Source organism: Myodes glareolus, chromosome 21 (assembly GCF_982192425.1).
Source record: "Myodes glareolus chromosome 21, mMyoGla1.1, whole genome shotgun sequence".
In the NCBI taxonomy this organism is placed as follows: domain Eukaryota; kingdom Metazoa; phylum Chordata; class Mammalia; order Rodentia; family Cricetidae; genus Myodes; species Myodes glareolus.
The window spans coordinates 17,156,667-17,172,628 of record NC_142046.1 but is presented as its reverse complement, the minus strand read 5'-3'; the positions used below and the strand labels follow the sequence as shown (position 1 = coordinate 17,172,628).

Genomic DNA, 15,962 nt, shown 5'->3' with positions numbered 1-15,962 from the left:
CTGGGCTCCACTCAGCCTCTGGTTCTTCCTATGGTGGCATTGTCCACACTCTTCAGGATGGCTGCTGTGAAGCCATTCCTTCTTATCAGCACTTGGTCGCTGGGGCTTTTTTTTCTTTCAACAGAAGGTAGAGGGGGACTGAGGATGTAGCTTGGCTGAGTTTGATCCCCAGCACCACATAAACTGTGGTAGTGTATGCCTGTCAGAAGTTCAAGGTCATCTTCAGTTTTGTGGAAAGGGGAGAGGCTAAATACAGGGAGGTCAGTGGGCATTTAAAGAATAGTTTTAATGATTGTTAACCTATTTTCAGCAAGATACGGTGGTGCACACCTTTAATCCCAGCACTTGGGGAGGCAGAGTTAAGTGGATCTCTGTGAGTCAGGGCCAGCCTGGGCTACATAGTGAGACCCTGTCTCAACAAGTCACAGACTGATTAATTCGGGGACTAGAGAGATGGCTCAGCAGTTAAGAGCAATACTGCTCTTGCTGAGGACCCAGGTTCAGTTCCCAACACCCACATTCGATGATGGCTCACAAGTTCCTGTAACTCCAGCTGCAGGGGCTCCTCTTCTGTGCTCTTCAGGCACCTGCACATGCAAACTCATAAAGGCATGCACATGTACACAAATAATAAGTTTAAAATTTGTTTATGCCGCGAGAGTTGTTCTTGTCAACTTGACTACATCTGGAATGAACTACAATCCAGAAATAGAGGACACACCGGCGAGAGATTATTTTTGCTCAGTTTAAAGTGAGTGAATCCACTTCTAGTTTGGCTGGACCTTTGATGTAGGAAGACACACATCTTTGATCAGGATCTTGACTGGGATGGCCCACCTCTAATCTGGGCCACACCGTCTGCTGGAAGCCTATTTAAGGACATGGAAGAACGCTTTTGTTCTTCACGTACTTGCCATCGACTTGCTAGCACACCTTTTCCTTCGCTGGCATTGGAGCCTAATCCTTCAGGATTCCAGTACATGCAAAAGACCAGCTGAGACACCCAGCCTTGTGGGACTGAGCAACTACTAGGTTCTTGGACTTTCCATTCCCAACTAGCCATTGTTGGACTGTAGCCTGTAAATTATGCCAATGAATCACCTTTTTATATTTAGAGAGAGACATCCCAGAAATTCTGTGACTCTAGAGAATCCTAATACATACGTGTATATGTTTTTTTTTGTCTGCATGTATGTCTGTGCACCACATGGTGTCCTCAGAGGCCCTAGAGCTGGAGTTACAGACAATGGTGACTCAACATGTGGGTGCTGGGAATTAATCCATGTCCTCTGAAGGAATAGCCAGTTCCCTTAACCAATGAGCTATCTCTCCAGACCCTAAATAAAAATAATTCTTTTTGGAGACAGGGTGTCTCTATGTAGACATCCTAGAACTGGTTATATAGACCAGGCTAGTCTCAAACTCACAAAGCTCTGTGCCTTTGCCTCTGTCTCAGCCTAGGATCACTACTCCTGATATCCCTAAATAAATCTTATAAAAATACCAGGAGTGGTGGCACACGCCTTTAGTCCCAGCACTTGGGAGACAGAGGCGGGCAGATCTACATGTGTTTGATGCCAGCCTGGTCTACAGAGTGAGTTTCAGGACAGTTGGGGCTACACAGAGAAACCCTATCTCGAAAACAACAACAACAAAGCAAACAAACAAAACTTTTCAGTTGGACACCCAGCCTGCTGGTTTTCTATCTCAGAAGAGCTGTCTGTAGATTTTGGCTTCAGCTTGGCTCATAGCCTTTTAATTAAGCCAATAGATTTTTTTCTAGAAAGCATTACCACTCCAAATTAGACATTAAGATTGTTGCCAAATGTTTACTTTGGGCATTAATAAAACCGTAGGAAAAAAGAGGGCACTTAGTTTCTGTGAACAAGTTTCTGAAGCATTAATGACAGTGTGTAAGGATTCCTTCTTTCTGATCTCAACACTTCCCAAATTCCCTGTAGTAAGAACACCTCATACGTAGGAATGAAGGGTTTTTTTTTAATTTTTATTTATTTATTATGTATACAATATTCTGTCTGCAGACCAGAAGAGGGCACCAGACCTCATTACAGATGGTTGTGAGCCACCATGTGGTTGCCGGGAATTGAACTCAGAACTTTTGGAAGCGCAGGCAATGCTCTTAACCACTGAGTCATCTCTCCAGCCCCGGGAATGAAGTTTTTAAAAATTAATAAATAATAATAATAATAATAATAATTAGGTTGGGCAATGATGGTGTAAGTCTTTAATCTCAGCCCTTTGGAAGCAGGTGGATCTCTGAGAGTTCAAGGCCAGACTGGTCTACAAAGTGAGTTCCAGGACAGTTGGGACTATATAGAGAAACTCTGTTTCCAAAAAAAAAATCAGGAGAAGAGAGATGACTCAGTGGGGACCTGAGCTTGGAACAGGGACACACACATATAACCCTGGCATTAAAGGGCAGATACCAGTGGATCCCCGGGGTTCACTGGCCAGTTAGCCTACCCAACACATCAGGCTCCAGGTTCAGTGAGGGACCCTGACCCAAAAACACACAGTGGAGAGCAAGAAAGGAAGACATCTAATGTCAACCTCTGGCCTCCGCACATACACACATGGCAGAGTACACCCTTGTATATGTACACCCAGGTGCAGGAGCACACATGGATTTTTAAAACTAATCTGGATCAACAAGATGGCTAGCAGGGTAAGGTGCTTGCTGCCAGGAAGAACAAAAGGGAAAGAAAACAAGAGCTGGAGAGATGGCTCAGCGACTGAAAACACAAACTACTCTTTTTTATTGTTTTTGTTGAGCGATATGTTTTTCTCCGCTCCCCTCCCTTCCTCTCCCAAATACTACTCTTATAAAGGAGTGCAGGTCCCAGTATCCAGATGGGACACAGTTCACAGCTCCTGTAGCTCCAGGAAATCTGACGTCCTCTTCTGGACTCCCCAGGTGTGTGTGTGCGCACGCACGCGCACACACACACACACACACACACACACACACACACACACACACACATACACACACTTTAGAAAAACTTAAAATAAAATAAATGACCTGAGAGAGCCTTTGTATAAACTGAGTATTTCCAATCTAGGGAGCAAAGTGAGGTTAGACTGAATGGTACTTGGATGGGAGACCTCCAACCTCTGGCATATGTCCCTCCCCCGACCCTCACTGTGACTGGAGAGTGCTCACCTGACATTTGTACTACTAGTTGGGGCACCCCACACTCTCTGAGAACCTTCTAGGGTCTGTGCAGTCGCTAGCCTAGTATTGTCAGACACATGGCAACAGCTCTCAAAGAAAGACACTTTGTGGCACTCCTTGGCTCACTCTGCATTTCGGGCCAAGATTTGTGTTCCAAGATGTGCAGTTCCCTGCCGCTCTGGGACAAATATGAGACAAGTCGGAAATTGAGGCTGTGACAACTTTTTTAATAAAAAACCCAGCCATCAGCATCTTCCCTGTGTAAAATACAGAAAGACATTATGGACCCATTCGCATATTTTCTCCTCCAGGAAGGAAAAGTCTTTTCTGAGAAAGCGGTGAGAACCGTGCCTTTAGAACTGGGCTCTTGTCAAGGATCAGGGCAGCAATGCTCCCCACAGCCACACTGAGTCAGGAGACCCCGCCCACGGGGACGGGCATCCAGCTCCCTTAGTCACAGATGGAAGGCCTGTTGACATTGTAGCTGGGGTGAAAGTTAAGGCGGTCACAGTGTGTGATGTAATTGTCAGGACCCGTCACCAAGCTCTTATCCAAGCCGACATTAAAAGTATTACTCCGGAACATTCCAGTAGCTGAAAGTTGTCTGGAAAACTTATTTGAAGATGGATAAAACACTTTCTGGAAGTGAAACAGAAGAATTAATGGTGCGTGACAATACTCAAGCAGCCAGACTGGTATTTCAGAAGAAGAGTAAGAGTTTCTGAGAAAATATAACCTCTCTTGCTAGGAAGCACAGAAACCAGAGTGGGCTTTTGCCCCAGTCTTCCCAGTTTGTGCTTACTGTGTCCAATATAATTAACAGTGCCTTGTTCCCACACTGCACGGACAGCGAGAGAAGTTACAGGATCACCCGTGTGCGGCTAGGTGTGACAACAAGCGTTAACCAGGGATCAGGCCAGAGTGACACTCCTACACACACACACACCAAGGTCTACTCCTGCCAACCATGCCACACTGGGCAAGTCACTAGGCCTCTGTAAGATTCAGTTCTTTCTTCTGTGAGTATAGTCACAACACTTACAACACTCTAACAAATACTTAAAATTAATTTAGGAAGAGAAAAAGTTAGGAGGGCTTGGTAGTCCATACCTTTAATCTCAACATTCGAGAGGCAGTTCTCTGTGAGTTCAAGGCCAGTCTGGTCTATAGAGAGAGTTCCAGGACAGTCATGACTATATAGAGAGACCTATCTCAAAATAAGTGGGGCAGGGGAAGGAGGGAGGGAGGAAAAGAGAGAAAAAGAGAGAAAGAATATCTATCTATTGATCGATCGATAGATAGATATCAATATAGATATAGGAGCGCTGGAGAGATGGCTCAGAGGTTAAAAGCACTAGCTATTCTTCCAAAGGTCATGAGTTCAATTCCCAGCAACCACATGGTGCCTCCCAGGTACCTATAATGAGATCTGGTGCCCTCTTCTGGCATACAGGCATACAGGCATGCAGAATGCTATATACATAATAAATAAATAAATCTTTAAAATATATATAGATAGATAGATATAGATATCTGGGCCTCACTCTTGAGTTTTGGTCCCATGAATGAGCAGTTCTGATGCTTTGGCCCTGGCTGAGTGACAGTGATCAAAGCAAACTGCTTGTCGGGAGCCATTGAAGAAGAGTAAAGAGAGGCCAGACTGGACCCCATGATCCCTCTCAAGGGCGTACCTCCAGCACCCTGAAAACCCCCACAGAGTCCCACATCCCAGGAGCACACACTAGTAACCCTGCCTTTAACACATAGACCTTCGAGGTCACTCGTCCAAGCGGCAGCAAAAGTTCCAGTCCTGGCTGTGAGCCAAAACCCGCTGGCAAGTGCTTTAAAGACCCCAGAGCATGAACCACTGGCCCAATGTGTGGGAAGGGGCTGCCCTGCAGAGGCTTGAAGAACTCCTTGCTGGCTGAGAGTGTGGTAAGGGGTGAGGCCACCATGAGTACAGAAACCGGGGTGAGACTCAGCCTAGCTAGACAGGATCATTAGGTGATAGGGAGATGGCTGACTAACCTCCGCCATGTAAAGAGAAATGACTTCACAACATTTTTCTTTTCTTTTTCTTTCTCCCTTTCTTCCTTTCTTTCTTCCTTTTTTTCCTTAATTTTTTAATATTTATTTATTTATTTTGGTTTTTTGAGGCAGGATTTCTTTGTGTAACAGCCCTAGCTGTCCTGGAACTAGCTCTGTAGACCAGGCTGGCCTCGAACTCACAGAGATCCACCTGCCTCTGCCTCCCAAGTGCCAGGATTAAAGGCGTGCGCCACCACCGCCTTGCTCAGAGCATTTTTCAGAAGGCAGGTTTAAAATCTCCAGAAAAACTGAACATAAAATATAGTGTCCGGATCCCATTCCAATGCACACAGCTCCCCCACTGTTAGCACAGTGTACTGCAGGTGCACCTGCATCTGAGCCAATACTGCTCCTTGGTGGTTAACTGACAGAATCGCACTCTCAGCGCCCCCTCTCGGCCCTGCACACTCAGTGCCATTTCACTAGTGTATAAAGACAGATACCCACCTGCAGTAGCATAGAGAATAATACTAAGAGCTGCTCACAGAAATCAGAAAGCTAAACAGCTAACCCCAGAGAACAGGGCTGTAAAAGGCAGTGAGTAGCCACCTCCCAACTTGCCTGATACCCTCAGCTTGTGGTCCATTGCCTGCTAATCTGAGTGTCAAACGCCACTTTTGACCAGAGCAGCATTTTCTCAGTAACCTTTTCTAAAGGCAGAAGCAGAAACTGGAGGTGGCGGGGGGGGGGGGGGGGGGGGGTCTCAGCTGGTAGAGCATTATGTCTGACGTTAGCAAGCCCCAGCCCTTCATAAAACAGGCTGTGGAAGAGCACATCTTTAACCCAGCCCTTGGGAGATGGAGGCAGAAAGTTTGGGAGTTGAAAGCCATCTTCAGCTACATGGTGAGTTCAAAACTATCTGGGGCTAACTAGAGACTCTATCTCAAAGAAAAAGACAATGGCACTTATTGCCAGCCTTGCTGACTTGACTTGGATGCCCAGGACTCACACAGTAAAAGAAGAACCAACTCCTACACACTTTCCTCTGACCAAATACACTCCCACACAAGGACAAGAAGAATGCAATTTAAGAATGCAGAAACAGCCGGGAGTGGTGGCACATGCCTTCATTTCCAACCTGGTCTACAAAGTGAGTTCCAGGACAGCAAGAGTTACACAGAGAAACCCTATCTCAAAAAAAAAAAAAAAAAAAAAAAAATGCAGAATCAGCAATATCCATGTACCCAGTTCCCAAAGAAACACTTTTTCCCTGTTTTGGGACACGGATTCCAGAATATCTTTTAGAATAGTCTCTTCACAGGAGTTCTGTCCCTCAGAACAATGATCAACTACCAGCTCTTCAAAAAAAAAATGGCAGCTGTTTGGGTAATGACCCCTAACATCCTCATTCCAAAGCAGGAGCCCTGGCGGTATGGGGATGCTCCCTGACTCCTTTAGTGATTTCCCTGGATCTGAGTGACTTTGGTCGCAGTGGCATCATCTTGCAACCTTAGCTCTGACCAGAACTGCACCCCAATGCACAAAGCACATCTCACAGTACAGAACATGCCAGAGAACACTTGGCTTCATTGGTTTGCCCCTGGGTGCCCATGTAAAGGTATGCGTGCCCATGGGAAGAAGCGTACGCCTGTCTGAGGGTGTAAGTGACTATAGAACAGGAGAAGGACAAGGCAGAAGCCGGTTTACTTGGACTTTTCTCTTTCTACAATATATTTTGCTCCTAAATGTATCCTACCATCCCTCTGCCCTGCCCCATTCTAACATGAGTTAAGGTGCCCCACATTTATAATGGGGTCCCAAGCTCTGACTCCCCCAACTCTGTTCTTCTAGATGGCACCTCATCCTGCATGTCTGGCTTTCACTTACCGGCATCTCATGCACCGTGGGTGCTCTGCTCCCATAGGTCTGGTTACTGGTACTGTACATGGAGACAGTCTCATTGGTCCTGTAGAAGAGAGACACACTCTGTTTCCCACTCCTTCTAATCCAGTCAAGTCATAACCTGAAAGAGTCAAATTGATGGAGCTCTTTTGGTGATGTCCCCAGACAGCAATACCATGCCAACCCTGCTCCCACTGTGGCCACTCTCTCCCAGCAGGCCCCTGGCCTCCTCTGCTAGCCATGACCCCTGATCCAAAGTAAACCCCTACAGAACACCCAGCCAGCAAATGCTGGAGTTGGGGCCTCGGTGAAACCTTGGTCCACAGAATACCACTGCCAGGCATGGAGCTACCTCGGGAACTACATCTCAGCTTCAAGACCCTGACATCCAACAGTCCCTACACTTCTGAGCCCCGTCCCTTACAGAGGCCTAGTTTCTGTCAGCTGGAGCTGAGGAAGGTTTGTGGCTTATGAAACTGTAGTCTGTGACATAGAGGCTACTGGCAGGATGCAGTTCTGCTTCTTAACTCTGAGGCCTCTGCAAGTCATCTTCTCGCTTGCGGGAAGGGCTTGGTAGCGTGCCTGCGGGCTTCCATCGTTTGCAAGGGAGCCACACTGTCCTGTGAGGTGTCTAACTTTCAGAGGAGTTCCAAAAGCGGAGAGACCCCACACACAACCTTACATTCACACGTGGTTGCTCAGGCAGAAGGTACACGCCCCTGATAGTAATGGTGACACAAGGCACAAGGGTCCACCTCTGGCTTCTTTTCACCTCAGCGGTCAGGCACTTGGGAGTTTTTACACACATGGCCAAAGTTAGGGTCACCTGCGGCCCCCTGCTGCCTGCCTGGAGGAGGTGAACCCAGTCCTCACCTGTAGCCACGAAACCACCCCGGGTTGTTGAACCTGACTGGGAGCTGTTCGCTCACGCTGTAGTAGTCGCTCGTCTTCTCTGGGGGCTTAGCCTTGGGCTCCACCGGCTCCGTGCACTCTTGGGGGTTTTCTTCAGACATTTGACCTCCGCAGAAAAGTAGCCCCCGACTAATAGCCAAGGCTGCGGCAGCAGCGGCAGGGCGTCCGGTTGCTAGGCAACGGTGTCACCTGGCAGGGAGGAGGGGCGGTCCTTTGTGGACTGCTTGTCCGCGAAGCTGTAGGCAAGTCTAGAATCTTCCAGAGGGCGAATAACAAAGGGGACAGTGAGGAGTTCTAAACTAGGACGGTCACGCGAAGGAATCCCAAGTTTTCCTGCTGCAGCCCTTCGGGGAGTTCCGCTGGCGTTTTTCTGCGACTGTTGGGAACATCCTAGTATCATCTCAAATTGCAATAGGAAGCAGATTCTGGGCAAATGAGACCTTAGAACCTGTGACTTAACTAGCAAATACACAGGAATCAGGTGCTTCCGATCTCTACCTGAGCAAACACTCACTGGTCTGTCATTTACTGGACTTGCCAGGACTTCTCCTTGGCCTCTCGCCCCATGCTCCCCACAACTCAGCCTACACTTAGATGCGAGATGTTGCTAAATTTAGGCCAAATACTATTGAAATGTTAAAACATGATCTTGTGAACGGTGCAGGTATTTATGACATGCTAGTGCATGCCGGGAGGCATATCTGAGTTCGAGACCAGACTGATGTACATAGAGAGTTCTAGGCCAGCCAAGGGTACATAGTGAGATCCTGTATCGATGATGATGATGATGATGATGATGATGATGATGATGATGATGATATGATAAGTTTTAAAACCAATAATAAAAGCCACTTGGGGCATAGTATGGTAGTGCACATCAATAATTCCAGTACTTGGAGACAGAGAGGTAGGCAGATATCTGTGAGTTCCAGGCCAGGCCAGTCAGAGAGACTTTGGTTCATTGTTGTCGTCATTCTTTAAAATAATATGGGGCTGGAGAGAGGACTCAGTGGTTAAGGACATTTGTTGCTCCTGCAAGAAACCTGGATTCAACTCTCAGCACCTTCAACGTGACTCACAAACATCCTTAACTTCAGTGCCTAGGGATCAGACACCTTATGATCTCCACGGGCACCAGGCACTCATGGGGTGCATGCATATGCATATATACACACACATATACATACATGTAGGCAAAGTACTCATACACAAAATAAATAAACTTAAAACAATGTTTAAAGATAAAAAAGTGCCGGGCGGTGGTGGCGCACGCCTTTAATCCCAGCACTCGGGAGGTAGAGGCAGGTGGATCTTTGTGAGTTCGAGGCCAGCCTGGTCTACAAGAGCTAGTTCCAGGACAGGCTACAAAGCTACAGAGAAACCCTGTCTCGAAAAAAACCAAGAAGAAGAAGAAGGAGGAGGAGGAGGAGGAGGAGGAGGAGGAGGAAGAAGGAGGAAGAAGGAGGAAGAAGGAGGAAGAAGGAGGAAGAAGGAGGAAGAAGAAGGAAGAAGGAGGAGTAAGAGGAGGAGGAGGAGGAGGAGGAGGAGGAAGAAGAAGAAGAAGAAGAAGAAGAAGAAGAAGAAGAAGAAGAAGAAGAAGAAGAAGAAGAAGAAGAAGAAGAAGAAGAAGAAGAAAAGTGGCGGGCGTAGTGGTGGCGCATGCCTCTAATCCCAGCACTCGGGAGGCAGAGGCAGGCGTATCTCTGAGTTCATGACCAGCCTGCTCTACAGAGCTCCAGGACAGCCAAGGATTCACAGATAAACCCTATCTCAGAAAAACAAACAATAAAAACCACTTTGAACCAGAGGGTCGCCTCCTCCTGACCAGCTCTTGAGAGGACGCAGTAATTTTACAAGTAGGAACACGCTGTAGATGAGGGTCCACTTGTCCTGGTTCAGTCCCACCTCACCGATCTCCAGCCACCTCACTGACTCGCCCTGCAAGGTCGTGCACAGAGGGAGCCGGGGGCGGTCCTCCAATCCTGCAGGCGGCGCTAAGACCCCTTGCTCTCGGCGGAGGAGGCGCTCTGCCTGGCAGGAAGCGTCTCCGCGGCGTTTCTGTCCACGCGCCAACCATGGCGCCTTCTCCGGCCGTGCTGACCCGGCTGCAGTGTGCAGGTGGGTGCGCAGCACCCCGAGACGGGAGGGACCCTGGGATCCGAGAGGGGAGGACAGGGATGTGGTCAGGGCACGGTCCCACCGCCCCTCTCTCCGCAGGTGTGTGGCGCCGGCCAGGATTCCTGCAGAAGGCGGCCCTGGGCCCGATAGGGCTGAATGGTAGGACGGTGACAGGAGCCCAAGTACCCGTGGTCAGCGAGCCCCAGGACGACAGCGGTAAAGGCCAGCGGCTGGAGCTGGGCTGGGGCCCAGAATCGTGGAGGGGTTATCATTGTGGGATCCCCAAACGAACCCTGTGCTAATCTCTTAAGTGGGGGGTGTGCGGGAGAATGTCCCTCCCCCCCCCCCCCGTGACTTAGTAGCTCCCGAGACCAGTGAAGACCAGTTTTGAATCTATTGATCTTGCTGGTCTCCTGGCGGGGCATTTGATGCCCCAGAAGTCAGTGAGGTCCCTGTCTCTTTTATCTGTGGAGACTAAGGAAAGAGATGAGCAGGCTTTCCTCACACAGAGTCCACCACAAACCTTGGGTCTAGCCCTTTGGCGCCGTAAAAACGTGCCTGTGTCTTCCAGACCTTTCCTAACATTCCTCGTCCTCGCTCTTGAGGGCCCCACTCCTAAGAGACTCTTGAGTGTTTGGTTGGTGGAGGTGTGCCACAGTGCCTTCCCTTCCTTTTCAGATCTCCAGAGCAGGATCCTAGATGTGCCCCTGCAACATTCGGACTTCTTCAATGTCAAGGAGCTGTTTTCTGTGAAGAGCCTCTTCGAGGCCCGAGTACACCTGGGCCATAAAGCCGGTTGCCGGCATAGGTAGCTGGCACAGACAGTGTGGGCAGGGCGGTGGGATCGCGTCAGGGATGGAAGTGGGAGCCGATGGGAGCGTTAACAGCAGCACCAGGTGCGGTGCTAGTATTGATGCGGTTCATAGACATGGTGAAAATTGAGGGTCTTTACGGGCCGGGGACCCCTGAGTTTCAGCCTCCCCAGTGGAGAGGTCCTGCTGTATAGAACAGGAGTGGCCATGGAGAGCAATACTAGACAGAGTGCCAGGCCTGAGTTCTTGTTTAATGTGCAGTTGGCCCTCAAATCTCCATGGGGGAAGATGGGACAAGTTGAGCCAGGCACCCGATGCTTGCTGGGCAACTCCACAACACTATGTCCCCATCCCGTCGCTCACTAGACAAGAGTGTAGTGAGGAGCAGGTGAATGTAAATAGTGCCTCACAGCCTGCAGTGCCCTCCTATAAGATTCCGAATTGCTGGGGGGGGGGGTAGCTCCGTGAACACTGTTCCATTCACCTTGTGTGGGGGGGGCGGGGTTTGGCAGGTTTATGGAGCCATACATCTTTGGGAACCGCCTGGGTCAGGACATCATCGACCTGGAACAGACAGCCTTGAACCTCCAGCTGGCCTTGAACTTCACCGCTCACGTGGCCTACCGCAAGGGCATCATCCTGTTCGTGAGCAGGAACCGGCAATTCTCTCACTTGATCGAGAACACAGCCCGGGACTGCGGAGAGTACGCCCACACGCGCTACTTCAAGGGCGGTCTGCTGACGAACGCACCCCTCCTCTTTGGGCCCACAGTCCGCCTGCCAGACCTCATCATCTTCCTGCACACGCTCAACAATGTCTTTGAGCCCCATGTGGCTGTGAGGGATGCTGCCAAGATGAACATCCCCACGGTGGGCGTTGTGGACACCAACTGCAACCCGTGCCTCATCACTTACCCTATCCCTGGCAACGATGACTCGCCCCAAGCTATCCAGCTCTTCTGCAAGCTTTTCCGGACAACCATCAACCGGGCCAAGGAAAAGAGAAGGCAGATGGAGGCGCTGCATCGGCTGCAGAGTTCCCAGGGGTCTGAGGGCAGTGGGACATCTGCACCTGATAAAAGCCGTTCGCCGTGACGGGAACCCCTGCTCCCACACTAGACAGCCAAGCCTGTTCTGAGCAGACAGCTCCTGTCCAACCTTACCTATATCCCCATTCCCCATCCTCAGCATCAGACTCCTAAATTCCCAGATCTGGCCACCCCAGAGTCCGATCATCCTGAGTTAAACCTTGGTCTGCCTTTTTTTCTGGGAACAAGCTCAAGTAAAGTGCATATCCATGTGGCCTCTGGCGTCCATTAAGACTTGGACATAGCTAGCCAAGTGGAAGGCACTGTTTCTCTTTTGTCAAGAAGCCCTTGCTTCCACTTTAGGTCTGTATCAGGTGGGTTCCATTTGGTCACTTTTCAGTTAAAATTAATACTTTGTTCTCTGACAGAAATTCCGAGCAAGACAATACTGATGCCCCTCGGGGCCCCCGATAGTCACCTCTAGATCTGTAACCAGACTTAAAGGCTAAGCAGGCTCCAGAAGGGTAGGAAGTATAGTTCCTAAGGAGGTGTGCTGCACCACTAAAGAGCTTATTGAGTTTGCTGATCCATTCAAGCAGTCGAGAATAAGTGTAGGGATGGATTTTAAGGGTGTGGGATAATGGTGAAAGGAACACAGAACTGAATCAGACTGAATTTGTTGAACTCGACCCTCTGAGTGGAGATCTAGGTTCACTACAGAAACTAGCAGTTTAAAAAAAAAAGTGTCCAAAGTTTGCTTGAAAGGTTGGCTGAAGCATTTGTCAAAAGATGACCTGGGAGCAGGAAGGTCCTTGTGCCCACAGATCATTGGGGAAACCAGAAATATTCATCACACAGATGGCTCCTCAAAGAAGGGATGAGTACCTGCTTTCCACAAAAGCTGGGAGTGGATACTGTTATGACTTGGTGACCTTTGCATCTGTAGAACCAGACCTCACCCAGATCCCTCAATGTTTACCCAGACTCTCCCTCCTTAGACCTTTTTTGGGTTTTGGTTTGGTTTGGTTGGTTGGTTTTGGATTTTCAAGACAGGGTTTCTCTGTGTAGCCTTAACTATCCTGGAACACATTCTGTAGACCAGGCTCAAACTCATAGAGATCCACCTGCCTCTGCCTCCCAGAGTGCTGGGATTAAAGACGTGCCACCACCACTGCCCCATTAGCTTTGTTTATCAGTCAATAGAACCCATCCTTAGGGGAGATGTCACGGGTCCTTTCAAGCCTGCTGACCTCTATATAGGCTACCTGGGTCAGAGACCACACAGATCCTAGGCCCTTAAACAACAGAACCCATCTTCATGGTCACATGTACTTTGAGCTGAGTGTCAGTGTGGTTATGCCTCCCTGTGCATCGGGGATTGTACTACACCAGGAAGCTTTTTTCCAAAATTGTACCATGTTTAAATGTGCTTACAATAAACCACCTGGTGTCAGATGCTCTAGAACTTGGAACCAGCACCAGCTAAGTTGAACTGGGTTTTCCTTCTTGCCTTTCAAGGTTTGTTTTTCTACAGGCCTTGACACTTGCAGGGACCCCCACAGCATACTGAAAAGGAGTTGGAGTTGTCTGATATCCCTTGGTTTCGTGTTGACAAGGGGTTTTTAAGGTTCAGGGAAATTGCAGTGCTAGAGTGGGTATGTTGTATAGAACAATCCTCCACATGGGAAGACTCAGAAGACACGCCCTTCACTAATCCTATAAGACACAAAATGGTGAGGGGCACCAGCACATTTAAAGAGCTTTGCTGTCTCCCTTTTCCTTGTGCCAGACCTTAGGGCTGGAGATGCTGCTGCTCAGTTGGATGAATAGATTTGCCAGGTGATCTATCTTTAATCCCAGCACTTGGGAGGCAGACAGATCTCTGAGTTCGAGGCCAGAACTCAGAGATGTGCAGAGCAAGTTCCAGGACAGCCAGAGCTACACAAAGAAACCCTGTCTTGAAAAAAGTTCTGTGGCAGGGGCTAGGTGGCAGCACTTAGTCACCAGAGGCAAGGTGAGCATAGTTATTGTAATGAGCAGCACAGGGAAAACAACGTCTGACCGTAATTGCCTGACCTGTATGGTCAGCACAGGCCAAGTGAGTTCTATGGGGCATGATTTGTGTGGATCTTGGGCACCAGCTAATCAGTTATAGTGTTTCTGAGCATTAAGTAGATAAGAAAGCAGAATGTTTGTTTGATCTGCATAGATGGAAAACTTCTCAAATAAATGAAAGAAAAGCTACATTGGGTCGTGGCAAAAGGGATTCTCCACCTGTGAACCAATTTCCAGAGTGAAGGGGATGGCCAGGTTCTTCTGTGGAAGGATCTTGATAAAATACCTGAAAGTTTTACTGTTAGCCTTTCCCTACTTCTTCCCAGAAGGTACTACAGCCTTTGACAAAGGTAACTACACTGAGAGAAGAAAACAATTAGACTTTGCAAGGCCTACTGGATACTGATTCTGAATTGACACTGATTCCAGTAGATCCCAAGAAACACTGTGGCCCTCCAGTTAAAGAACGGGCTTATGGAGGTCAGGTGGTTAATGGAGTTTTGACTAAAATCCAACTCACAGTAGGTCCAATGGGTCCCTAAACTCATCTTGTGGTTATTTCCCCAGTCTCAGATTGTATAACTGGGATAGATAGAAGTCGGCAGAATTCTCACACTGGTTCCCTGATGTGTGGAGTATGGGCTATCATGGTTGGAAAGTTTAAATGGAAGCCGTTAGTGTTGCCTCTGCCAAGGAAAATAGTGAATCAAAAGCGGCACCGCATCCCTGGAGGAAGTGCAGAAATGAGTGCCGTCAAGGACTTGAAAGATGCAGGCGTGGCGGGTGGTTCCCACTACATTTCTCTTAACTCTTCTATCTGGCCAGTGCAGAATACAGATGGATTGTGAAGAATGACAGTTATGGAAAACTCAATACTGACTCTAGCTGCAGCTGCTGGACCAGATGTGGTGTCCTTACTTGAGCAGATTAACACATCTAGTATGTGGTTTGCAGCTGTTGATTCAACAAACGCCTTGTTCTTGGAACCCATCCGTAAAGACCACCAGAAGCAGTTTGCTTTCAGTTGGCCAGGCCAGCAGTATACCTTTTCTGCTTGACCTCAAGGATTTATAAACTCTCCAGCCCTGTGTCATAACTTAGAAGGGGTCTTGATCATTTGTCTCTTCCACAAAGTATCACATGGGTGTACTATATTGATGACATTATGCTGATTGAACCAAGCAAACTGGAGGTAGCAACCACTTTGGACTCGTTGGTAACATACGCACATCAGAGGAGGGGAAGTAATCCAACCAAAATTCAAGGGCCTACCTCCATGAAACTCTTAGGAGTCTAGTGGTGTAGCACATGTGGAGGTACTCCTAAAATATAGAATAAGTAAATGCTCATCAGAAGGTGACTTCAGCTGAGGAGGAGTTCAATACAGTAATCAAGTAGTTAGGATGACCCATTCTGTGGGCATTCAGCCTCTTTGCCCAGCCATTCCTGTCATTGCCCAATGGGTCATGAACAAAGTGGCCATGGTGGCACAGATGGGGGTTATGCACGGGCTCAATACCATGGACTTCCACTCACCAAGGCTGACCAGGCTACAGCTGCAGCTGAGTGCCAGATCTGCCAACAGCAGAGACCAACACTGAGACACAGGCATGCGAGAGTGAAATCTTGTGTGTGAGCTAACCAAGTTTGCCTGAAGATCAGAGTGCAGAACTAAAGCACCAGGTAGCCATAGGGGCCAGGCAGTGGTGGCACACACCTTTAATTCCAGCACTCAGGAGATGGAGATTGGTCTCTGTGAGTTCAAGGCCACCCTGGGCCACACTGAATCTATCTAAAAGAGAAACAGCTCACACAAAGGTGATTTCAGCACTTGGGATCACATGCCTTTAATCCCAGCATTGGGAGGTGGAGATAGGAGTGATATGGCTGGGCAGAGAGGAATATAAGGTA

General features: G+C 48.5%; 2 protein-coding genes across 2 annotated transcripts; one reads left to right on the top strand and one right to left on the bottom strand.

Moving 5' to 3' along the window:
- Nucleotides 1-3,402: 3,402 nt before the first annotated feature.
- Pierce1 (piercer of microtubule wall 1) lies at nt 3,403-8,207 on the bottom strand. Its single transcript, XM_048432296.3, has 3 exons — nt 8,000-8,207; nt 7,112-7,190; nt 3,403-3,835 (listed from the first exon to the last, which is right to left on the bottom strand). Exons 1-3 carry the CDS (start codon nt 8,137-8,139, stop codon nt 3,647-3,649), a joined length of 408 nt encoding a protein of 135 aa, XP_048288253.3. The 5' UTR covers nt 8,140-8,207; the 3' UTR covers nt 3,403-3,646.
- Nucleotides 8,208-10,075: 1,868 nt separating this feature from the next.
- Mrps2 (mitochondrial ribosomal protein S2) lies at nt 10,076-13,488 on the top strand. The gene is made up of 4 exons (XM_087899817.1): nt 10,076-10,156; nt 10,256-10,372; nt 10,835-10,964; nt 11,481-13,488. The coding sequence occupies exons 1-4, from the start codon at nt 10,114-10,116 to the stop codon at nt 12,061-12,063; spliced, it is 873 nt and encodes a 290-aa protein (XP_087755943.1). The 5' UTR covers nt 10,076-10,113; the 3' UTR covers nt 12,064-13,488.
- The last annotated feature ends 2,474 nt before the right edge of the window (nt 13,489-15,962 follow it).